Genomic DNA, 26,283 nt, shown 5'->3' with positions numbered 1-26,283 from the left:
GAATCATGTCAGAAATGCCTGTAAACCATAAGGAACTGTAAGAAATTCATCTGATTGAGTGTTTCCAAAACAGCTCATTGCTCCTGGGAGGTTCTGACCCCACTTCTTGTACGCCCAGCCCCTAGGACCCCAGCCCCCGGGCTGCAGCTAAGTGTGAGCTCAGGATGGTGCCCTGAGAACACGCAGCCCGACCAGGACAGCACAGGGGGACCTCGAGGACACAACGCTCATTTTAAGCAACTGAAATTGCAAAACGTGACAAAAGCAGTGAAAGTCTTCTCTCTGAACAGAAACAGGTAACATTTTAGCCCATCTGCTGCCAGTCATCAGTCTGCAGTAGATACAGAGCTGGGATGAGCCCCACCGCAGACAGGGAGCAGGAAGGTAAAGGAAGGTTCGCCTAGAATAAGGCTTTCAGCAACTGGGTCCTTGCTCGGCCAGCCCACAACAGACGTGCAATCACATCCACTCATAACCACACTGAGCAGGTCCACAAAGGGGAGGGTTTCCTCTGCAGACACCCCCGCCCACACTCACATGTCCTCCACTGTGATGTCCTTCAGGATCTGGCAGTAGTCCACGTTCCACACGGCCTGGTCGTCCCACACCTTGGAGGCCAGCAGGATGGCCCCCAGAACAATCCGCTTCCAGTTGGCCGGACAGATGTCAATCTCTGCGTATGTTAGAAGCCTTTCGAGGTACACCTGGAAGACACGAGCACACCGGCGCCCGGTGACCTGCCTTGTTACTGCTCCACACCCGCCAACACACGCGAACCAACTCCCAGCTGTTCACTGCACTCCCCCAGCTCAGCTTTAAACAGGTGCTGACAGCCTGATCACACGTATTTTAAAAAGTCAAAGGGCTCAACGAGTTTGAGGCAAAATGGGCTGAGAGGCACACTCCGTAACTGGACGTGTGAATGAGGCCGGCCCTTAAGACTCCGGGGCAGGAAAGTGTTCTAGGAGCTGCGGGTTAATTTCTCACTCTACCAACTATGACATCAACACACATTCAACAAACCACCGGGCTTCCCTGGTAGTGCAGTGGTTAAGAATCCGCCTGCCAATGCAGGGGACACGGGCTCGACCCCTGGTCCGGGAAGATCCCACATGCCGCGGAGCAACTAAGCCCGTGCGCCACAACTACTGAGCCTGCGCTCTAGAACCCGCGAGCCACAACTACTGAAGCCCGCGCTCCTAGAGCCCGTGCTCCGCAACAAGAAGCCACTACAATGAGAAGCCTGCGCACCACAACAAAGCGTAGCCCCTGCTCGCCGCAACTAGAGAAAGCCTGCATGCAGCAACGAAGACCCAACACAGCCAAAAAAAAAAAAAAAGTTCCGTTTAAAAAAAACAAAACAAAACCACCAATGTGCCAAGAAGGAGAAAGGATGTGAAAGGAAGAAACCTATTTTCTTCTATCTGTAGTTGTTTCTAAATTAAACTCTTTATTTTGAGGCAATTGTAGATTTACAGGCAGTGTTGATAAATGTATTTTTTTATTATTATGGTAAAATACACATAAGATTTACCACTTAATCATTTCTGTGGCATTAAGAACAGTCACAGTGTTGTGAAATCGCCACCATCTATCTCTATTTCCAGAACCTTTTCATCTTCCCAAATTGAAACTCTGTACCTATTACAACTCCCCACTTCCCCTCCCCTGGCCCCTGGCACCCACCTTTGTACTTTCCGCCTCCATGACTGTGACTACTCTAGGTACCTTACATAGGTGGAATCACAGTGTATTTGTCCTTTTGTGATTGGCTTCTTTCATTGAGCATAATGTTCCACGTTGTAGCATGTGTCAACATGTCCTCCCTTTTCAAGGCTGAATAATGATCCATTTTATGTATGGACCACATTTTGTTTATCTATCATCCACTGACAGACATTTGAGTGGTTTCCTCTTTCGGCTACTGTGAATAATGTTGCTGTGAACACTGGTGTACAAGTATCTGTTCGAGTCTCTGCTTTTGATTCTTTCGGGTATACACCCAGAAGTGGAAGTGCTGGATCATATCATAATCTATGTTTAATTTTTTGAAGAACCACCATACTATCTTCCACGGCAGCTGAACCATTTACATCCCCACCGGTAATGCACAAGGGTTACAGTGTTTCCACATCCTTGCCAACACTTGTTGTTTTCTGTATTTTTTTTTTAATTATTGTCATCCTAATGGGTGTGAAGTATCTTTTTTAATATTTATGTATGTATGTATGTATGCATGCATGTATTTGGCTTCGCCGGGTCTTAGCTGCAGTACGTCAGAGCTTCGTTGCTGCGTGAGGGATCTTCAGTTGAGGCATGCAGGCTGAGTTGCGGCATGCGGGATCTAGTTCCCTGACCAGGGATCGAACCCAGACCTCCTGCATTGGGAGCATGGAGTCTTAACCACTGGACCACCAGGGAAGTCCCTGAAGTGATTGTTTTTAAATGAAGTAATTCCAGCTGAAGTTGTAAAATGAAACCATGTAATATAGGATTTATAAACTGCCATAATTTAGTTTGAAGACAAACATCAGAAATACCCACAAAGCCCACTGCTTAAGCTGGATCACAAGGTACGAATGCCTTCATAAAAATCTGTTTATTGGTATGTTTTACATTTTTCTGAACTGTGGAATGATTACTTCCATAGTTTTTACAAAGGTTGATGACTAATTCTTCTCATTCTACCAAGGAGAGAATCAAAAAGATGTATGATAGGGAATTCCCTGGTGGTCCAGTGGTTAGGACTCCACACTTTCACTGCCGAGGGCGCGGGTTCAATCCCTGGTCGGGGAACTAAGATCCCACAAGCTATGTGGTGCGGCCAAAAAATAAATAAAATAAAATATTTCTTAAAAAAAAAAAACAAGCAGAAAACTGAAGCTGGACCTAACTCCAGATTTTTTAAAGCAATTGTTATGAACAGTCTTCATCCAGATCCCTAAGACTCTATTCCTTTATACAGACGAGCTATGTAAACCTCTCCAAGCTCCCCAACGAAACAGCTCCTCATTGACTCAGTACAGAAAGAAGGCTACTCAATTTTCTTCTTACTTTACCACAGTAGATAGATATTAACAGGTACACTAGATAATATTTAAGATAACATTTAGAAAAAAATAACGGGCATCTACCATGTCTGATATTCCACTAGGGCTAACTAGAGGAATCAGACATGAAAATAGAGTCCATTACTGAGGGAAGGCAGTTGTTATGTTGGGAGATAAGGCATTCATAATAAGCGCCACTTAACAGCATGTAATTTAGCAGAACTTGCCAGTAAAGCTATACTCAAGGGTCAGAGGCAATTTCTTTAGTAAATTCCCACTTGGGTGTTTTAATTCTCTGCCAAGTAAAATAACAGACAATTGATTCTTTCTCAACACCATTCCCTAGACCGTTGCTAACAGGACACTCTTGCTCAATTAAATTTGCAGATTTACTTTCATAAGAAGGACCATCCTTGGGAGTCTCTAGAAAATACAGGCCAGTGAGCACTTACTGAGCTACAAAGAGCATTCGGTTGACTGTACAAAATAAAACTGTTAAAGGCACGGGGGAGGAAGAAAATGCAAGCTCATGGAATCCAGGATATGTGACCAAACTTCCGACGATGCTGGAATTTTTCCATGGATTTTAAAGAGCAGCACTGGGTCCATTCATCTTAAGACTCTCGTACCCAGAGCTTAGCCAACTGGGACCTCAACAGCGCTTCCTATTTGCTAGTATTTGAAGGAGCACAAGAATGAGATATTTGGATTCGTCACTGGACACCATCTGAACAACAGCTTTTGACTTCCTTAGAAACCACTAACGTGACCTAAAAAGGGAGTCTTCGGGGTCAGAATGGATAGATTCCACAGGTCGCCTCAACATCAGAGCACCAGCCTCTGAGAGGCACTTTGGGGCTGCAGTCCAGGGGCTGAATGGCAGCCCTCATGGCCATGCAGCAATGGCTGGACCTGCCAGGCCACTCGAGGGGGACCCAGCTGGGCTGGCATGACTGGTGCTCCCTGATACAGCCAGGAGCAAGTGGCTGAAGGTCCTGGAAGCTCCTTGCACAGGCAGGCTGCAGTCTGGTTCCTTGTGTGCAGCAGTGCAGAGCTAACTGTGGGCCCCCCCGCCTCCCCCCGGGCATGCCGCCAAGAGAAGGCCCAGGAGAAAGGCCGAGAGAGATGCAGCTCTGCCAGCTCTAGACCGGGCCTGTTGTGAACGGCTGCTTCTACCTCTAGAGACTGGAGAGAAGGGCAGGATCATCATACATGGGGCTCGCTCAGAGCTCGCAGCTGTCTGCCCTCTGCCCACAGGCCCCAGGCTGACTCGGCCAACCAAGCAGGCCCCAGAGAATCGGTCTGCAGAGCTGGGCCTGCTGTGCGGGCCCCGAAGCTGCTCACCTTTAGGCTGTAGCCAGCAAGACCGCCATATATGTATGCTAATCCCCTGCTAAGCCACCAGCTGATGTCACAGGACAAGAGAAGATTTCAGCAGTTCCAGTGACTGACAAATACACATCACTCTCGTAGTACTCCCAAGACAAACTAGCCACCCCTCCCAGCCACCCTCGGAGACAGGGAAACACACTTTACATGTTCTCCATGTCTCTGCAGAAACTGTGTCCTCCACAGGACGCTAACCTTCTCCTTCATGCTAATAAATCCAAACTCTAAGGCACTACAGGGCACGGTCAGGTCACAGTTTTCTTAGGAATGGAAGGTAAAAAAAACCCCACCACATTCCATCTGCAGAAGCTTCAAAATGAATCTTTCATCATGGTGTGGATTTTAGTACTAATCTTATCCACGGTGTCATCTGATTTTCTCACCCTTCCCTCCCCTTTATCACAATCTCCTTTCATTAAAATATCAATCCTGCTGCCCAAGGTGTGTTTTGTTAAGGACGTGACATCCTTTGGAGGAACAAAGCTGAGCAATAAATATGCTTCCCAATCATGACCTAAGGACCTATCATCACTCCAGATCACCAGAGGAAGACTTGTTGAATGTCTGTTAACCTACCAGGCGGCAAGTTCCATGAGAGAAGAAATGAACAAACAAACAGGTTACTGTCCAATCATCCGAGAGTACAGGGCTCTTAGTGTGGCAGAGACACAAAGGGTCCTGTACACTTTGTCACACACCAATCTCTTCTCAGGAACTGCAGGGATGACTTTCTGGTCCCTCGGGGCAGCCCGTGCACTGGCAGAGCTTACTTCTTATCTGAGTTGCACACAATGTCAGTGACGAAAGGTCAGTGACAATGGGCTACACTGCCAAATCTATTTCCCAAATGAGATCTGACCTAAAGAGTCCGTCCCTAAGGTTTTCAGGGTCTAAGTAAGGTTACAGATTTTTATCTCAAGTCTTAAAGTGCAGATTTATGTCCATGCTGTCTCTGAGTATCTTACAGACACATATTTACATGAAAATCACAAAAGAGAAGGCAGCAACTACAGCAGTCCTTCCGATATATGAACTTATCACATCTGATCAATGGTATTAAACCTCTGCAGGGAACCAACACCACAAACCTGGACGTTAATGAGGCGGCGCTGGTCCTTCTCAGGCCCTCGGGCCCCGTGCTTCACTTACCTGCACGCAGCATTTCAGCTTTCCTGATTCTGAGTGCGATCTGACAATGGGCTTTAGGTGGGCACTGTGGAGCAGACCACACACGCACCCTCTTTTAGGAGATCCTGTCGCTACCCTCCCAGATAAAAGACAACCCTGAAGTGGTGCTGTGCTTCCCAGGTCCGTGACGGACATTCCTGCCTGCGCCCCACTCCACGACCGCGTCACCCTGTGGGCACTCACCAGGGTGACAATGGCACATTCTGCAGTCAGCTGAGCAGCACTGAACAGTGTCCGAACAAACCGGTAAATCTGCTTCTGCTCTGGGTTGTGTTTGTCATAATCTGGTGGCACTTCGCATTTCTGGGAAAGGAGAGATTCTCAATGACTGGCCGCCCAACAAGAATAACAGAGACACGACTGGACAACACCCTGAGACCCCGGGGGAGGGTTACCGAAAGAGGGTGAAGGTTCTCATCGAAAATATCCAAGAGCATCCTTCCATCTGGGTCCCTGGTTGGGGGGGCAGGCCGGGGGGAGAAATAACAGAAAACGGAGTTTACCTTCTGCAAGAATGAGTGCCAGTCAAAAGGAAACAAAAATATATTTTGATTCAGCTGTTATTTCAAGAAACAGAAGCAGTGCTGTTAAGAGATGCTACTGATTATTCATGAATTATAATTTGTTTTTCTTGGGGACAACACTTAATCATTTTTGAATAGTCCAAGAAATAAAGGTTATGAATCACATTTAGTTTAATTAAGTGAAAATCTAGATTTTCATTTCCTGAGTTTTCAAATGAACCAAATCTAAATTTTCAAATAAACCAAATCTAAATCTAAAGGCTGACAGATCTGTTTAAACCATCCTTACGTTGTGGTCGACAAGAAAGAAGTCTGAGGGTAACAATGAACACTCATAGTGTGTCCTGGAGATTAGTTTGAAAGTTTCACAGCATGCAACTTAACCACTTCGCTAATGAGGAGTTTCATGATTGTATATTGAAAAACAAGAGGGGACACGTAGAAAAGTGTAACTGGTTGTTACCAAGCCGGTAACTGCACAGACCCATTTAAAGTGGCAGCGTTCACTGTGAGCTCAGCGGGGCCGCTGGGCTCTGGGGGGGTCGTCCACACTCCACTAGTGATGGCTCTACCTCCATCTGTTTTATGTCATTTGAGTTTTGTCTAAAATTTTTTCTTTAAAAACCAAATTTGGAAACCACTGCTTTGGTTAACAGCACACAATTTTCCAACGTCAACTAGGCTTGCAAGTATCAGAAGGCTGCAGATCTGTCCCTGACACGCACGCCCCGTGGCAAACACTACAGTTTCTGTTCTATGAACTTACTGTCTGCATCAAAATAAAAGCGAAAGAAAGAGCTTGGCAGGACAGCTCAATTTTCATCCCTGTCTTTGCACAGTGGGAACTGTTTTTAAAGCTCTGGGCATTCATACCTGTGCTGCTTTTCACTAGCCTGCAGGACAGACAGCAAAGATTTAGATGAACCCGAATAAAAGCACGGCTCAAGCAGTCAGGACTGGAGAGTGGGGTGAAAACATAAAGTGCACCTGGCGCTGAGGAATCGTGATCCCCCTCGACTGCCAACCGCCTCTGCCAGGTACTCAAGGAGGAAGGTGAGGGACGCCCCCAACTCCTCAGGCTCTTCAGCCCTGTTCAGTTCTCCTGAGGAGGGCCCCTGAAACACCATTCAGCACTCTCGAGAAACTTTCACAAGTAATTTTAAAAATCAAAATGTAGGTTCAGAAATATAAATAAGGATTCAGAATTTAAGCTAAAATGACTCCTCTGAGAAGTGGATTTTGCTTTCACTTCCATTAAAAGCTATGAATCTCAGCACAGTCTCTATCAAAGCTAAGGGATCTATCACCAGCCCCTGAGGCTGGGTCAGTATGACTTATCAAAGAGGGAGTCTGCAGACACCTCTTCTCAAGACACTTTCAGGCTACAATCTGTAAATTAATCATGCTTGTTTCCACAGGCTGACTTTTCTGTTGGACTCTCTCCACTTCCTCTCGGCCCAATGTATCACCATTAACCCAGCAGAGCATATCATTTAAAGTCTCAGTGGTATATTGCTTGGGTTCAATTCCCAATTCCCCACTCTACTAGTTGTGTAATCTCAGGCAAATTATTTAAAAAATCACTCTATGCCTCAGTTTCTTTATCTGTAAAATGGAGATAATGTCAGAATCACCTCATGGAGCTGTTATAAAAAATTAAATGAGATAAGGCATGCAAAGAGCTGACCAGGGCGGTCAGAGTAAGCATTTAATGGAGTTGGGTCTTATTATTAATAGCTATGGCTACAGATTAGCTTTGAGGCCCATAGAGTCTAAGAACTGAGAAATCGGAGACGCTAATGCAAAACTGTTTTGAGAACACATCTGAGTTTCACCAATGGTATTACATTGCTAGTTAAGACCTAAGTGTTTAAAAAGTGTGAACTACTATCATAGAAATAAGCAGCAAGACGAATCTACACTGTCACTAAGTTATTCTGGTCAAGGTTCGAAGTTCCAGTATCCTATATTTTGTAAGTTCGTAAATCCAAACTTCTCAAGCACCATAATGAACCATGAATCACAGTTACACTACAGAGAAAGGTCATTACAGAGAATACCTTTCCAGGTATTTGCTTCCAATGGCTGTGTTTTCCCATAACCTGTCCATCACAAGCTCTGTCATCTACCCTCCACGTCACTGCTTGTCACAACTCTCCCTTGTCCCCTTCCTAAAATAGACTCCAGGGCTGTGGCCCCCACCACGGAGACCCACGCTAGCCAAAAGGTGACCTTGCTGGTTCCCGGAACTGTTACTACACTCATATAACACATGTAAATGTCACACCCATCAGTGGAAGAGGACTGCAGTGAGAGTGGCTTTGTTCTCATGAAAACGAAGAAGGATGCTTCATAAAGACCCAATAAAAGGAAATCACTAAAAACAAGTTTGCTGTAGATCAGGTGTGGTCAAAGCCTAAAAGATTCTACAGTCATTGTTTAGCAAATGTCACAAGTCTCGCTATTGATTACAAAAACAAACCAAAAAACACACACAAAACAGGTGTGGCTTATAAAAGGACAGCACTTCAGTAATCAATGCCCCACGCTCAAAGCAGAAGCCTCAGTGCTGCATAAAACTGGCAAATGAGTGTACTTTTACATGTTTTATGTTGAATTAAAATGCTTAAGGTAAATGTTTAAATGATTCTTCTGTGAGTCCGTGTTTTAACTGACTTTTAAAATTAACTGATCTCCAGACATCTATCAGAGAGAGAATTTCTACTACATTAAAATAGTTTATGACTAAATTTACAACAAAACTTTTTCTACTGAATTGAAACTATAAACTAGACATTTTTTCATGTTAAAGCTGCACACAGAAAATTGTTAAAATATTTTATAACAGACAGAATGTTTAAGCAAATTATACAGAAAATAAAGTCAAGAGGAGGCTGAACATTGTCAAGAAACTTTGTTTTGCTGGCTTCATTTGGTGTCCTCTGACTCAGAAGCAGTTCAGCATTTACCTAGGAAGTGTGGGTAAATTGTACTAACTTTAGAGATTCTATGAAAATGAAATAAGAATATAAAACTCAAAGGCTGAGGAACTAGAACGTAATAGGAAAAACATCACAGTAGATGATGTGTGATGTTTTTAGCACAAAATTAATCAAAATCCACCTACCTGTTTTTGATGTGGTAATATATTGCGAGAGCTACACTGTAAAACAAAATGCAGAAGTTTAGTGTTTCATAAGCACATTCAAGATGTCATATATTATCTGGCATCAGTCTGACCATAAATATTTAAAATTTAAGTAAAAAATGACCCATCTGAACAGCCCCACTTAATTCACAATGCTGATTAAGAAAATGCATTCTTCAAAGTAAATCAATCAGGTACTTATTTTGAGCAATTATTAAATCTTTTCCAGAAACACCAAAACTTCAAGTGATATTCAGAAACAAATTTCTCTTTCTAGCTGAAACCTTAAGCTTTCTTCACTTTAAAATATAGGCACTATGTAAAAAATAGGTGGTGAAATTAAACACCTCTAGAAGTCTCCAACTCAGCACCTGCTGTTTTAGAAAATTAGTGGTTTCTTTATAACTACCATCAAAATGTGAATATTACCCACAGTGGTTTGCCATTTTTTCTTTTAAATCAATAACCTCTTGGAAATCTGCCTAATTTATTCATTCATTTGCTGAAATGGTAGTGTAACTCTTATTTGTAATACCTTAAAATTTTATTTTACATTTTAAAAGATCTGGATTTAATGAAGACATTCCTATCCCCTGAATTTTCTTCAAATAATGTTTTTCTGATTATAAAATGTGTTACATTCAGATTGAAGAAATTTTTGGAAAATAAAGTATACAGAAAAATAATTCCTCTGCCCAGATTATTACTATCAGCTTAAGATATAGAGGTATTTATTTGTATCTACCTAAAGCAAACAGGTTTGCATCCCACTTTTATCCTCATTAACATTTTTCTTACCATTAAAGTGTTATTCAAAAACGTGACTTTAAATGGCTGACTATATTCCATTCCATTGTTGAATAATTTATTAACCATCCCCCTACTATTGAACATTTATTTTTAATATTTTTGCAATTATGATTAACACCATAATGAATATACCCACAGATAAATATTTGTGTGACCTATGACTATATTATTTCCATAAGAAAACATCCTGTACTTGGAATTACTTGCTCTAAGGTCATTAATAACTGTAAGGCTCCCCACATATACATCCCAGTATCTTTGCAGAAAAGCTGTACCAGTGTACTTCCCCACCAGTGTCTGTCTCACCTCCCCTTCACCAACACTCACCTTGAATGTTTTGAAAAAATGTTCTCCAACTGGACAGGTTAAAAGTGTAACCGTTTTCAATTTGAGTTTCTTTGATCACCTGTCAAGTTGGCAGGGTTATTCGTGTTGACTGCCCAATTTTTTTTTATTATTTCCTCTTTTGCAACCTGTCTAGATCCTTCCACAATTTTTGTTTTACTTTAAAATGTACTGAGGAGGCCAAAAATTTATTTTTTAAGCTTCTAAGAACATAGCTAACTGGCTGCATCAGATTGTGTTCTCAGAGCACAGAAACTGCCATCCAGGGCACCAACATGGAGGTAGAGGGCTGGGTCCCAAACACCTCAGCTCACTCGGCGGCGGCACTCACTCAGAGACCTGGGCATGCACGCTGGACTCTGAGTAGCTCGGATGTTCACCCACGACTCAACATGACTATAGCTCATCTCACTCTATCAAAAGAAAGCATCTCCTTCTAAATCTCTCTTTCCAGATCTATTAATTCAAATGATTTCAGCTAAGTGTTAAAAGTATCCCTGAGCAAATGTAATATATTCTCTTCCTCCTAACATCTTGAAAAGCATCTAAGCTGATGAAGGAAAGTGGGGTGAGGGACTTCAGAAGTTTAAAAAATAATGGTACAGTTTTCAAAGTGCCTTCACGTACCTTAAAAGCCCTGCAATGGGAAATAATAAATGTTACTGATTCTATTTTATAAATAAGAAAATTCAGGTAGAGACACTAGACGTCGGGATTTCCGACTTGTATCATGGTTTTATGCCCTTTCATTCTATAATGCTGCCTCTAGAAAAAAGGAAGAAAGTACTGTTTTATTCATTTAACAGTCCTGCTGTGATGATTAAATTGAATGTTTCATATGATTGGGTTTGGTATAGTGATTACTTTAATTGCTTTGATTGATTGAGAAAAATATGGTCCCTGCTTCCCCTGTGAGGGAGCACATCACAGGAAAATCACCACTGCACTGAAGTCAGACCAGCTGGGTTTAAAAACTGGCTCCTTCATCAATTAGAGTTTATCCACCTCTCAGAGCCTTCAATTCCTCAACTAAAAAATTACAATTCAACCCACATCACAGAGCGGTTATTACAATCAAATGAAGTGTATAAAAGCATGATCTCAAATATAAAGTTCTAAAGCAAAGTTATTATTATTATTGTTGTTGCCCTATGAATAATTCCACCTCAAGAGGTCTTCCGGCTTCTGTAGATAGAGTGAAGGTCTTCGGGGCCCCAAGGTTACTGTCTCCCAGATCTCCAGAGCTGAAAGCAAGCTTGGACGTTATCATGACTCAGGCCTCCATAAAACACAGTGCCAGTGTGTAGGCCAACGTCCACTCAAGATCATACCCCGGAAAGTGCGAAAACCAAGCTGAGGATGCACGTGTAGGGCCCAGCTCCACAGGCCAGTCAGTCGGTCGCTGTGAAAGAAGTGACTGCCGGGGGCAAAGGACAGTCAGCTGAAAACAGAATCAATTCCAGGCTTCAGGCTTTACTCCAAATGCCCAGCTTTGGAGGCCTGCTTAGTCTGCCATGTCCTCAGAAAATGGTGAGGTCACCCAGGACAGGCTGACCAGAGGGTTAGCTCAACTGCCCTTGCTGCAGAGCCAGGAGGGAAGGGGAGCTGGGAGTGAAGAAATGCTATTTTCTTGATCAGGAAAACAAAACATGTTTCTGACCGCGGGCACTACCCTCGCTGTACTTCTCACCTAGAGCTAAGTCAGAGGTGCCGGGTTCTGGCGGGTGTACGAAGCTGCTCTCGACCCTCAGGCCCGGGGCCGCGGATGGTGTGGGCAGCTGCGAGCGGCCCTCACCGCCCTCCCCCCGTCCTCTGAGCACCATCCCCGTGCTCACACAGGATTCGGGGCCTGGGTCGGTTACAGGGGCACGGGGGTGGGTGGCAAACTCTAAATCCATACCACAGCTATTGACCTTCAGGAGAAAGATGCGAAAATCAAGTTCTCAGAGAAGATACTATGCCTGTGGAAAAAATGAGCACAGAATTGTGCCCAAATGTGTCACACTGCTGCTGCTTCTCTTTGACAGTTAGAGCCACTCTCAACCCTCCACCCATTCCTGAACCAGAATTCGTAAATGTTTGTTCATTTTGGCAATCCCCGATTTACAGAAGGGTTTTCTTTTCTTTTCTTGTTCTTTTTTTTAATATGAATTTTATTTCAGAGTACTTTTCAACTCCGGGATTTCCATTCGGTTCTTTTGTAACCTTCCCCCCCCACCCCCACCCCAGCCGCATCACGTGGTTTGCAGGATCTGTTCCACAACCAGGGATTGAACCTGGGCCACAGCGGTGAAAGCCTGGAATCCTAACCGCTAGGCCACCAAGGAACTCCCCAGAAGGGTTTTCTTCTAAAATTAGCTTAGAAAGCTATTGTTAGAACCCAGAGCATTTTCTCCAAGGTCCTACATGGTTTATCAGGAGGCGAGTTCAGCCCACGAACGCTCACTCTGCCCACAGGAAGCTGAACTACTGATTAATGAGTTTGTATCAATTTTAACATCTTGGGACAGGAGGTCACAAGGGCCTTGGCAGGTGTAGGATATGGTTAGGCAGAATTTTAGAATAGGAGGGCCTTCAGACTTCCAATCTCCCTGCCCTTCATGACATTCGTTGCCCTCGTGCTGTCAAAGGCCCTGGCTGAAGTTACCCAGGCCAGCTAACATCTCAAAATGACCAGAACCAGGTCACGTGTGACATACGGGAATTTACAGGGAAAGATTCTGATGGTATTGCTACAATTAGGGCCCACCCTACCCAGCTCCCAGGTCCAAAATGTACATTTTTAAAAACGGCACATTTTAAAACAAATAAGCGACTGACTGAAGGCATCTCAAATCCGGGTGGTGTGGAGAAGCGTCCTCTGGACCAGGGCAGCCACAGCATCCACCCTGGATGCCTCCTCTCGGCACTCAGCCATCATCACTGGCCCAGCTGTCCAGCTGCTTTTCCTCCCGGTATTACCACAGGTTAAGCTTTCAAGGGAACTCGAAAGCAGTTGTTCACTGACACCAGGGGTTCTCGGCCTTGGCCACCTATGAGAATCTCCCGGCGGGGTTGACATTCCAGATCCTGGATCTGCGGGGCCAGACATCACACCTCAGTGGGGCTCTAAGCCCTCGGGGGCCTTGCGGGTGTGGCGAGCTGGAACCACTGATTCACAGACCGCACTCGTGACTGCGGGGCTTCTACCTCCCCAGACTCCACACTGAAATATCAAATTGTCACCCAGATCTCCCACTGGGCCCCGGAGTGTCTGCATCACAACCAGTGGCAGTGTGAAGTCATCCCCAGGTGAAGCACTGAGCGACAGAGTCCGAGCCCCTGGAAACCCACAGCTCCCGCCAGTCCTGGAGGGAGGGTCCCAGGCCCCAGGGAGGCGGGGCTCTAGGGCTCAAGCAGGTGCCAGGTGCCAGGTCTCCAGGCTCCTGCTTCCTGCTCCAACACCTCCCAGACCCCGGCACAGAGCCCAGCCCCAGGGTAGGGCAGCTCGGCCAAGGGCAGGGCGGTGGAGCGAGGGCACATGCGGGCTCCCAGCCGTGAGCGCCCACTGTGGGGTGATGCCCGCTGGTCCCTCAACCACCAACGGAAGGAGGGAAGAAGCTACGTTCCCGTTTAGATCTTAGAAACAAGCAACCCATAGGGGAGAAGGCGGCCTCGCTCTAGGCGGGCCCACCTCCCACCTTCCGCCTGGAGGGGGCACCGTCCCCACTGCTTGGCAGGCCTAACTGCCATGTGTGGGCACACGCAGAACAGGGCTCTGAGGCCTGGATGCCTGGCCCACTGGAACACAAGAAGCCTTCTTATTTACAAACACAAACACTCACCGCACATGCTAACGTGGACTGCTGTTAAATGTGGACTCTTCTTAAATGAGTGCAGAGGCAAAATATCCCAGGTTTTTCATAGCTGAGCCATAGGCCACAGACCCCAGCACCTTTATCAAGGCTTCCTACCACAATGCTAGTGGGAACATTTCTGGAAAAACCAGCATTCCATCCCTCCCACCTCCCCCTTGAAAATAAGAGAACTGAAACCACAAAGGGAAAAGATTTTATCCGAAGACCGCCCCCCCTTTCCTCCCTTAAGCCCCATTTTACAGTAAGAGACCAGAGCGAGGGGGCTCAGCCCACCCTCCCTGCTGGGGAGACAGCCAAGGTCAGAACCCCACTCTCCACGCTCCAGGCAAATACACTTCCATGGTGCCAAGCCTGCTTTCTACTGCAACCCCACGTCAAAGTGGGACCCATTACATCTTGAAGGTAAAATACTAGCAGACTTACGCCAGGATGGCTTCACTAGGAGGTGGGAAGGTAGAAAGTATGCACAAAACTCAAAAATATGCTCTAACCTACATTTAAAATCACTGAAAAATTTGGCCTTTTTATGTAAATGGTAATATAGACAAATATTTTGAACACCCCACATTTTAACTCCCAAAATCACTTTTTAAAAAGACTTCTTGAATATGGCCTCCCCCTGCCCAATCTTAACCACTCCCAGACCCCACAACCAACCAGTTAGCCATCAGGTTAAGGAAAAGAAAAGACATTCAGTTAAGGAAAAGAAAAGACATTCAGTTAAGGAAAAATGTGTATACCCACCATTTAATTGTATACTTGAGGTTTGGTTGACTGACTGTGCTATCATCTAGGAAAATAGTCGAGCAGGAGCTGTATTTCCTTCCTATTTGTCCTGGAGGATGCTAAAAAACAACGGCAACAAGACAAGGACAATTAAATAGGGCTCAAAATTCTTCCAAGGAACATCATCCCCTTCACCTTGAGACCAGCCTATAGAGGAAAAGTGTCTTGGTGAGAAATGTTAACACTACCAGCAAGAACAGTACAAACCCACTTCCTTCCTACAATGAAATTCCATGTTCTTCCACAAAGAAAAGTCACCACCACCACTCCTGGCCCCCAGCCTCCATCAGAACGGTACACTCTCGCAATCGAGCATCAAAGCGTGTGCTGCAGAGTCCGTAAAATCACTGAGAAACAAGAAGTATGCGCTCATCACACCAATGAAAGCCCTTGCTGAAGGCGGCATCCTGGATTGAGGCACCAGGATCAAGACAAGAGTCCACTGCACCCATTTTTTCTATTCTTGGGATACAGTCGATTTGGGGACCATGGAAAATGCAGCCAATGTTCATTTAGAATCTCCGAATCTTGAATTTCAGGAGGTGAAGATAAAAATAAGTGAAAGTTATCCGATGCTTCTGAAAATACTACCAATGTATAAGCTTCAGGTCGGGTGCCTGTGCGGTCTCATGCCTGGTTTTTTCGCAGCTACATAAATTTTGAGCTCTTTGGAAAACTTCAGAACTAAGATCTACTTCTGAAATATACTGTTAAAGAACAAAGAATTTAAATTACACTCGGATGACATCTAATTGAATAGTAAGTCGATTTTTGGCAATTATGTGGGCAATATGATTAGTAGACATCAATCTGGATAATTCTAGCTCAAAGCATGTTAGAAAAAAAATAATAAAATCATCCAAACAAGTCTCCACTTGCCTGGTGTTATGCTGACAATCTAAGTGTCATTTTCAGCAACCAAAAAAGATAATTCCTTAAGGATAACAACACTGCCTGCCTCATGTGCCCACCCCCAACGAAGCCCTCAGTATCCATGGTTTATGAACATGAAGGGAGCTTTAAAGCCCATCAGAGACCAAATGCCCTGTTCGATACTTTTAACATTTACTTCTTATTTAATAAGGTTTCCCGGGACTTCCCTGGCGGTGCAGTGGTTAAGAATCTGTCTGCCAATGCAGGCGACACGGGTTAGAGCCCTGGTCCGGAAAGATCCGACATGCCGCGGAGCAACTAAGCCCGTGTGCCACAACTACTGAGCCTGCGTGCCACAACTACTGAGCCCACGAGCCACAACTACTGAAGCCTGCATGCCTAGAGCCCGTGCTCCACAACAAGAGAAGCCACCACAATGAGAAGCCCACGCACCGCAAGGAAGAGTAGCCCCTGCTCACCACAACTAGAGAAAGCCCGCGTGCAGCAACGAAGACCCAACGCAGTCAAAAATAAATTAAAAAAAAAAAAAACAGCGCAAATCTCCCAAAGAGGCAAAAGCAAGGTTTAGAGTATTTAAAATTTCAGTTCCTGGATCACACTCACTTCATTCCTTGACTTCTATGGCTTAATACTCATGAAAAAACTATATCCATACTTAAAACACTGAAAAGACTTTCATCAGTTTTGCTATTGAACTTGGAAAAGTATACAAAATTTACCTATAAATCCAATGAGCAATAACAATAATAACATCAACATAGTCAGCTGTTGCTAAAATCAGTTTGCAGATCACCTTCCCGTTCAGTCTACCACGTGAACAGGTAGACAGGAGTCATTCTACGAGATTGGAGAAGTAAGACGTCAAGGCTTTTTCAAGGCCCCCCATTTATCAGGTGGTAGATCTAGGGCTTGAACAAAATTCTTTTGGCTCCAAGTCCAGCTAACAATGTGACTCTTGCTTAACTGATAAATAACACTCTCTAGTTACTTTATTCCTTCACAAAGTTTTTACAGCTATCACCTGTCTCAATATTAAGACAAATACTGTGATTGTTTTGCTGAGGGTAAGGGAGGCTGGCCATTCAACTCCTGATTCATTCTGTTTTAATATCTTTTTTTTTTTTTCCCTTTAACTTAGAATGATCAATTCACTTTAGGCATGCTGTCGTCGAGGGGAGGAGGATGTTACAGAAAAATTAGGCCAAAGCAAAAGGCATGAGTTTCCCCTAAGTTTCCGGGGGGTTGATTCCGGACTCCCAGCCACCTACAATGCCACCCACAATTTATAATCAGAGACTTTCACATTTTAATTAAAAGATTCATTAATTAGCTAACCAAAACGTCAGCAAATTTTAAATAAACTACAAACTTTAAATAAAGCCCTTTACACAAGCCTTTCTAAAATACCTAAGCATCTCTATTGTAATGTATTAAATTTTCCTATAACTGTTGATCTAATTACATCTAAAACACAGGTGCTGATTAGAATATTAATCTTTATAATTTGCCCTAGCTCAGCTTACTGTTAAAAGTCCCCCAAGGGGTTCATCCTCAAATGGTTTCAAGCTTTAAAATCTGTAATAATTCTTTTAGAAGCAGCCTCCTTTTACTTTTTAAGTCTCTCTCGGCAAATTCACAGCCAGGGAAAGGCCCCCTCTTTTCCAGCCAGGGGTTCCTTCTCTACTGCGCTCTCCCTGGCGACTGTTCCCAAAGTCAGCCTCTTTCACTTGCTAACATGTGCTGCTGGCTAACGTGTTTCTGGAGTAAGAAAACCCTTGCTTCTCTCCACCTGGTGGAAGTTATTTCCCTGTTGTGATCATCTTCCCTCACCTCTCCTTACATGGCTTACCTATGGCCACTGCTTTTTAGCAAATAGCAGCCTCTTTGTAGATTATCTTAGCAACATGTACTAAGCAGGCATTCAGACACTTAAAGGAGAAATTAAAGAAACAACGTCCCTCACGATAAAGCAAATAAAAACCAAGAAGGTTTTATAAATAAGGGCAAAGTATAACGGTCATTCCAGAGTTCAACAACAAATTAAGTTACAAATTTTAGTTGGGCCCAAATTCAGAAAAGAGTGTTCCCTCTGACTTCAGATAAATAAGTTAAACAACTTCTGTCCAGGTGGGGCTTGGCGGGACCATCTGAGAAGCACAGAGGAGGAGAGCTGGGAGGGCAGCTCTGAAGCCAGTCCCCTGGGCCTCAGTGCTGGCTCCACCGCTCATCTGGCTGATTCTTTGTGCCTCACTTTCCTCATCTGGAAAATGGGAGTGATAAATAGTACCTCCCAGGTGTGGTTATCGAGTACACTAAACCAATTACAACAGAGCCTGGCACAAACGTGGTAAAACACTCAATAGACTGTACTGATTATTATTATTGCTACTTATCTTTTCTCTACTGCTCTAACTTATGACACCCAAGTGTCCCCAAACCTAAAAAGCACAGCTGGTTTATTAGCCTAATTGAAGCTGCAGGTAATTTCACTCAAATTCTATTTCAGTTGGTTGCAACGGCACATTCCAATGGCTCCTCCTGTCGTGGGCAGAGCTGAAATGCTACTCTGCAATGTGGTCTGCAGGGTCATGCTGCTACCCTGGTCATGTGCTACATAAGGCAGCACAGAAATTTCTTTTATAGGAATAAGCACACCTGAGCACATTCCAACAACTGTGTGCTTCCGCTTTTTGTGTCGGGAGGTGAGGGGAAAGAGGACACTCTGAGTCAGGATGCACAGCATGGGGCAGGTCACTGGGACTGTGCACACCGCAAAGCGTGAGGTCAGCAACAGCATGTGAGACAGATGTGCAGACTGGCACGAGGAGGGCGCAGCTCTGCCCACGAGCCACCCTCAGAACTGCCTCTCCCTCCAGCCCACTTTAAAGGGGCTGCAGTGACCAGTGGAGGCGGTCTCCGCCCCACCCTTCCTCTTGTCTGCAGGCTCCTCGGCTGACCTGCTAATGAGGGGGGAAGTGTTCCAGTGCACCCAGCAGGCGAAGAAATGGGGGTGAGGGTTTACGGAAGGAGTTCTTCAAATCTCTCAACGCTCTATGTCCAGGTTTATATAGCTTTCAAAAAATAAAAAAGGGCACGGTAATGTTCAGCGTATTTTCCTTAAGACATAGCTTGTAATTTCACAGATGCTTTACACTGATTCTTCAAAACTTGAGAGGGCCAGGGAAGAGGCCACTGCTTTAAGAATCTGATAAAAACTACAGACCTTCTCTTTGACCCTTAGAACACGGTTCACGCACATATATACTGACATTGCCCAAGAAGGCATCACCAGTCTCCCACGGGCCGAGCGTGGAGGCCCTTGAGTGCAAGAGCCTGGCTATGAATTTCTTTCCAACTGCATTTTGTCCAGATTTTCAAAGGGCAGAAAAGACAATATTATGGCTTTAAGTCTGTTTAGCACAAAGCTTCAGGGCCAAGTACTTCAAGTTCTACAAATACTTAAATGCAGGCAGTCTAGAAATCCTGAGAAAACCCCCCTGAGAAGTCAAATACTTCAATCTTGTTCTCGATATGAGAATCGATAGCACGCTTATTTGGTAACACGCCTACTTCATCAAGGGGCAGAAGTTTACAGGGCAAGGAGGTTGTGGCTCTAACTCTCCTGGTGGCTGGGCGCCACAGTCCTGGGGGTGCAGGTTGGGGTCGCCATGGGGCAGGGGTGGAAGGAGGCTGGCTGCACCCGCTGCTCAAGGAAGAAAGATCAAGTATCTTTGATGCCTAGCCAGCAGGTCAGGGAGATGCTGCTCAAAATGGCCAAAAGACTAGAGCTGGATTTTTTTAAAATTAAAGTGTTGTCAAATTTATCCTTCCTTAGACCGTCGAAAGAACGTGCAGACTCCACTGGACCTATAAACAATGAGGGAGAGGAAAGAGTGTGTGGAGGCAGACAGCCTCATGGAAAACAGCTGTACGCTTATTCAAATGGGACTGAGTTAGGAGAGCAAGCAAGTCTCCTGGGGGAGCGGGTAGGAGGGAAGGATTAGAAATGTAAAAGAAGTGCTCCCGTGGACCTGAGTGGGGTCTGCTGCCGTATCGTCCACACACATCTTCCCAGGATCGGCAGCTGTCTGGGGCTTCTGGACAAACACTGGCCCCAGGGAGAAATGCCAAGCCGTGCTCGTCCAGTCACAGACCCCACAGAGCACGAGTGCACTGCAGCATTCTTCACATTCTTCCATGTGCGAACAAGATTCACGGACCATTTCCCCATCACAGACACAGTATGACAGCTCTCTGCGCTGGACAGTCATTATGAAGAACACAGGGAAACAGCTCCACTTACATGGTTAATGAAGAGACTCTTGCGTTTTTCTCTCACTGTGAAAACAAAAGATGCAACAGAAATGTTACTCGCCTGCGTGCCAAACCCTTGCAGGCTGTTGAGGACGGGCCTCTGCGTCAAGGTCCCATCCTTCCACCAACCAACGTGCCCAGATGCTCAACTTACTACATAAGAAATGCAACCTGCACAAATGCAGATCTGACCTCGGCTAGCTAACAGAGCAAAACCTAAACCCACTGACAACATGGCACCCAACAAAATCACTGCAGCCATAGTTAACTGAGGGGTAACAGCTTTCTAAGAACTAAATAAAGTAGCAACTAGTAAATCTCATAAAACTTGCATGCATCCACTAATTTAAGATGATCAACAGATAACAGGACTATTTATTTCTAACCCAACCAGACCCATAAACGTCCATACTATTTGGGTGAAATATGATAACAACAATACCCATAACAGCATTAAAATACAGGACAGTGTATGTCGGAAGCATTATTGGTCATGGAATCCAATTACTCTCCGTGCTGGTGCAGGGGAGGAAAACCGGCTTCTGTGGAGGCCGCCCAGAGCATCCTGCCCCCTCAGGGAGGCTGATCCAACTCACAACAAAAACACCGCCCCTTCTGAAATGCTGTTCTCACGCTCTGTGTGCGAGGTGTGGTCTGCACCCAGCCTTCCGTGCCCCAGATCCCAGTGTTTCTCAAAATGGGGGCCCCTCAGCCCCAAAGATGTAGAAGGGGGACAGGGAACCCAGAGGAGCTTTTTGACAATGTATTAACATTGAGTTTTGCATTTTCTTTCCTGAAGACTTACTTTTGAGAATATATACTAATCAATCAACACAGGTAACGAGCAGGTCACTGGAGAGGACAGAGATATATTTAAATCAAAAGGGAAGCTAGGAACACTAGTTGCGAGTGTTCGAGGAAAAGGGCAGGTGGGGCTCTTTCATTCAACCTGGATTTGGTTCCCTGTCCGTGCCTGGCAAGGAGATGAGGCTGCTCTAGAGGGTGCATGAACGCTGGTGCTTCCCCAGGCTCCCGAGCGTATTGGGTTAGACCAGGCGCCTCCAGATGACAAGAGCAGTGGATACAAGTGACAGTCATTCACATGGCTGGTAAAGCCTTTCAGGTGTACTTCCCAGAAACTCGAAAGTGCGGAGCTCCTACAACCAGGTGAGAAACTCTTTGGCAAATAAGTGGACTCCAATTCCTTACTGTCAACAAAACTGAAGACTGAACTGCAGCTATCAGGAATTATTTTGGATGATAAATCCCTTGGAGTTTTTTGACATATAAACCAAATAGAGTAGAAAGAATTTAGTGATTAACAAAACTCCTTCCATCCCCACCTATTGATGTGTATAAACAAAACTCTTCAGCACTTACACATCCATAAAAACAAGAAGATCTGATGACTAGCACCTCGTTCCAGCTACATGTAATAGTCATACACAGAAACATCTCAGTAAGAAATGTTTTTCCAAAAATTATTTCACTTTTCTGTTTAATAGTTATTCATTAACATTTTAATGCTTGTATTGTTTTGATCAACTGGGAACTAACAATAATGATACCACAATCCAGAATTTATTTATAACACTGAGAGACTTATGAGAAATAAAAATTAAATTCCAGTGAGATCCATTTTTTCATAGAAGTATGACAGTGTGACAAGTGAGTTTTAGAAATCGAATATATTACATTAGGATAAAATTCTATGAAGAAAATGGCACGGAAATACAAGTTCAAGATGAAAGGAATGATATGAAATTTCCAACTGTTAAAGAAGAGCGTGTTCATACATTTTTAAATGACTGCTGATGGTGGATTATCAAATCACCATGGTATTAAGATATTATTTGAAACATTTTTTAAAAGAGGGACAGTTTTATTTTAAAATACCAATGTTTACATCAGAAATTACATCCTTTGATAGCATGAAAAATTGGTATGGTCAACATAAAAATGTTTAAAGGAGTTCATAGTTTTTAAAAGTTATTTTCCATGGTTTATAGCATGAAAATCAGCAGCATAAGAGCTTTAGGCTCCTACAGATTCTTCAATATCTCACTGCAAAAGCATCCCCTGTGGAACCTGGGAAGCTGTGGGGAGGCACACAGAGTGACTGACGGGGAACTAGAGACACAGGCACCCTAAACAGGGCACCCAGGACCATGATAAAGAGAACTGGGACCCTCACAGGCACAGGGTTTGGCTGCCTGCAAATGTCTGACTACAGGAGAACTAAAAGGCTGGTCCTCTCATCATGCAGGAGTTCAACACTGCCAGGAACAAAAGCAGGACCCCAAAGAGAGGAAGGCCACAAAACGCTTCTCAATGTCAGTGTTTCTGAATGATTGTGCAAAGAAAACCAGAGCTCATATTTTAATTTCTGAATTTTAGTCTTTCTACTTTGGCTTCAAGTCATTCAAGGGACAAGTTGCTTTTATTCCTTTAAATATTTCAAGGAACTCCTGAAAAACACACAGATCACACATTCACATTCACACACACACACACACACACACACACACACACATAGGTTTTTATTTTTGTCCAACTTCTTTCTTAAAGCAAAGAACTTTTCTAAAAACCAAACTAATTAAAATAAAAAAATACACTTTGACTGTTTTCTCCTAATACTTAAAAGAGTAGGCTCTCATGTCTTTGAAAACAGCAAATTAAAATGGAATAGAAAAGGAAAAGACAAAATCAACTGCAATTCTCCCCCACAAGCAGAAATGAGAGCACGAAAAGGCCAGGCTGAGCAGACTAATCTCTCACAGGCACCTCCTCTCCCACTACAAGGAGCCCTTGGTCCTTTCTTTGTTGAGTGGTTCTCATACAAAGAAAGTCCACACTGACATCTCATATGTGTGAGGAAATGACCGAGAGAGCAGTCCGTTGGGCTTGGGACAGGACCTCCCTAACTTCAGCCAGCTGGGGAGGTCTGATCAGGAACGCCTTCCGTGATCACAGTCAGCCCAGCCTAAATCTCTTTGCTATTCTGAGGGAAAAGGAATATAACAGCCAGGAAGCTCCTAATGACTTAATGCAGGCACATCTAAAGCAGAATCACGGAACAGCTGGTGGCAGGGAGCGTGGCAGGCAGAGCCTGGCTGCCAGGCCGAGTGCTGAGGAAGGAAGGAGGACGAGGGTCTTCAGAGCAGAGAGCTGTGAAGGCCGTGGTCCGGGCGGAGCTGCCCCAGCATAACTGTCATGGCCCCATCCATGGTCTCCCACCCAGAAGCCTATCCTGAACTGCAAAGGAGCACATCGACCTCAAGAAGAGATCACCAGATTCAAATGAAAATGTGTGCTTATAAGCTCACATTACAACACTTCTTCCAAGGTTGGGGTCAGGGGGGCACAACTGGAGCACATGGAACCCACAGGTTTTAACTGCTCTAGTACTCCTGGAAGTGGAGGGAGTGCTGCAATGGCAATGGAAGTTTACCCAAGTGAAGACAGATCACAATCAAATCAAGAATGTCTCCTGGCTTTGTCTTTCCCTCCTTTCAACCACCTAGGGTGAACACATCCTCTGTATCAGGCAGAGCAAGGCAAAGGGATACTGAGATCCAATATCACATGTTCCGTTCCCTCCAGGAGCTCGTTGGTGATACACATAAGGAAATAGTTTTAAATACCACAATATGGTTCAGATATGAAGAAATATTCACAGGGTACCCTCAGGACCACTTAATCTAGCCTGAGGGGTCAAGAACACCTTCAAGGAGGAAGTGATAGCAGAAATGAGCCTTGAAGACTGAAGAGATGAGCTGTGTGGAAGACAGAAGGGAAAACCCAGCTAAACGCAAAGGAGCAGGGGGCGAGTGGCACCCTGGGGTGCCGCAAGCGATCCAGCGTGGCGGACACAGTGCAAAAGGAAACAGACTGGAAACGACGGCGGAGGACGGACCTCCAAACGGCCTGTATATCACGCTAAGCCGTTTGGAGTTTAACATCAAGGCAACTGGGGAACCACAAAAAAATTTTAACAAGGAAGTGACATAATCAGATCTGATTTACAGAAAGTCTTTTCACCTAGCAGCAGCGTAGACACAGGACTGGGAGGGGAAAAGGTCAAAGGCCAGGCCACAGGCTGCGGCAGGAATCTAAGTGAGAAATTATGGACGGAGGTGGCAGCAACAGGCATGGGAAAGAGTAGTCAGATTAAGGTGACACTGAAGAGGTAAAAACTGATACACTTTCGATTAACCTGGATGCAATGGTGGCTAATAAATGTTTAACAGATGCCTTTTAAATAAAAGAAGAAGAAGAAGAATGCCCTGACTTGTAGCATTTGCCAATTTCCATGCTGTAAACACTGCCATCATGGCTGTTTTGAACTCCTGGCCTGCTGTCACTGATCCTGGAGCTGGAAGAAACGAGCATGGTCGGCTCCAGCACCACAGCCAGCAGGCAAGCACCCGAAGAGGGAAGGGCCTTCTCTGGTCTGGGGAGAGGGAAAGGCAGGAGGTGAACCCCAGTTACTAAGTTCTGTTTGGGACACACTGAGTTAGAGGAACCAATAGCCTTCAGTGTAAAAGATGTCCAGCAGCCAGTTGGACAGACGGAGTTTGAATACTGCAGAGCAGTATCTGGCTGGACATTCTAGTTGACACGGAAGCCGCAAGGAGCTGTACGCAGGCCAAAAAGATAAGAGGGTAAAAGCACATAACCCTAGAAAACACTAACATCAGAGGGATAAATGGAGAAGCTGATTAAGATGTCTGAGAAGCACCTTAAAGAAACAGGGGGTTTCTCAGGACCCATTTCCAAATAGCCAATTCTCTGTGATCAACTCACCAAAGAATGAAGTCTTTAAAGTTACCAAATTTACCTATTTTAAAAAAACCTATTTCTTTTCATCATCTATAAGGCAAGTGTTCATTAGTTGGACTTGTCTTCAGCAATACGGCCTGTGTGAGCAAGTGCCACACGAGAGCAGGAGCCACCGGAGGCCGTGTCCTCAGCAGCCTCAGCGGTCACGCCACAGAATGGGGGAAGGGAGAAGGCGGCCAGTGGGAAAGCAAAGGGAAAGGGAAGGAGGAGGCAGCACCAGGGCTTTCACTCGGCAGGTGGGAGACGGTGTCAGTTATTTTTCCTTTTCTTGTTTTTAACCTGTGAGACCCAAGTAGGTTTACACTGAAAGGAAAGAGCCAGCACTTGAGAAACTGAAGCAAAAAACAGAAGGATCAGAGTCACTGATACCCTGATGATCCAGACAGGAGAGGAAGGGAACGAGAGGTGGAGCAGAGGTGAAGGGGAAGCTACACCTGGGGACGCTGTTAGGTCAGAGAATCCTGCCATCCCTCTCCCGGTGGCAACCAAGATATGTGTCATCTACTTAGAGGCTCTAATGCCATTCCACACAAATCTAGGTAGAAAAATTTCTGACTGATGTTGGTCTGTACCCTAAATTCACAGGAAGCAAGAACCAAATATGAAAATATGCCAGTCGTGTAACTTGTTTTCACAGCACTACATTCAGCGCAAAAAATTGCTTCTGATTCCCATTTTTCATTGTCCCAAACCCTCACCCCATCGCCACTTTCCTGCCTGGCAATACCTACCCCTCCCAATGGGCTCCCACTTCACCAGGTGAAGAAAAAATGTCGATTTGTTTTTACCCAATACGTTCTAAACTTATTTCACAAGTATTTGATACCTACGATGACTTATTCTCACTCTTGGAAACACTGTTTTTTTAATAAATGCACCAAATTCTCTCAAATCAAGTCAGTGGCCTGCTTAATTAAAGAGCGCCAATATTATATCAGCATTATACTACATCAAAGTTGTCACCTAACCATAACTGAGGAGTTATCAGTTCTTATAAATGAACTTACTGTCTTAAATATGTTTATTTTTTAGTCAGTTTAGGACTCCGTCAAAATTAGAGCTGAGCAATTTGCCAAGAGAGTCAGGGCTAGAATCACTAGGGCTCCAGCACTGTAATATAACATCTTCATCACTGT

The 26,283-nt window shown here is 44.7% G+C and overlaps 1 protein-coding gene across 1 annotated transcript in view; it reads right to left on the bottom strand.

Moving 5' to 3' along the window:
• CCNY (cyclin Y) overlaps positions 1-26,283 on the bottom strand; it is a 126,964-nt gene that overhangs the window by 4,830 nt on the left and 95,851 nt on the right. Inside the window, exons 3-8 of the mRNA XM_004275887.3 lie at positions 20,295-20,329; positions 15,056-15,156; positions 9,279-9,314; positions 6,023-6,080; positions 5,811-5,930; positions 538-704 (exon numbers count right to left, since the gene is read on the bottom strand). Coding sequence (XP_004275935.1) covers positions 538-704; positions 5,811-5,930; positions 6,023-6,080; positions 9,279-9,314; positions 15,056-15,156; positions 20,295-20,329 — 517 coding nt within the window. The remainder of the gene's footprint in view (positions 1-537; positions 705-5,810; positions 5,931-6,022; positions 6,081-9,278; positions 9,315-15,055; positions 15,157-20,294; positions 20,330-26,283) is intronic.

The sequence above is a fragment of the Orcinus orca genome, chromosome 2 (assembly GCF_937001465.1).
Source record: "Orcinus orca chromosome 2, mOrcOrc1.1, whole genome shotgun sequence".
NCBI lineage: Eukaryota > Metazoa > Chordata > Mammalia > Artiodactyla > Delphinidae > Orcinus > Orcinus orca.
This window is presented reverse-complemented; position numbering and strand designations above follow the sequence as displayed.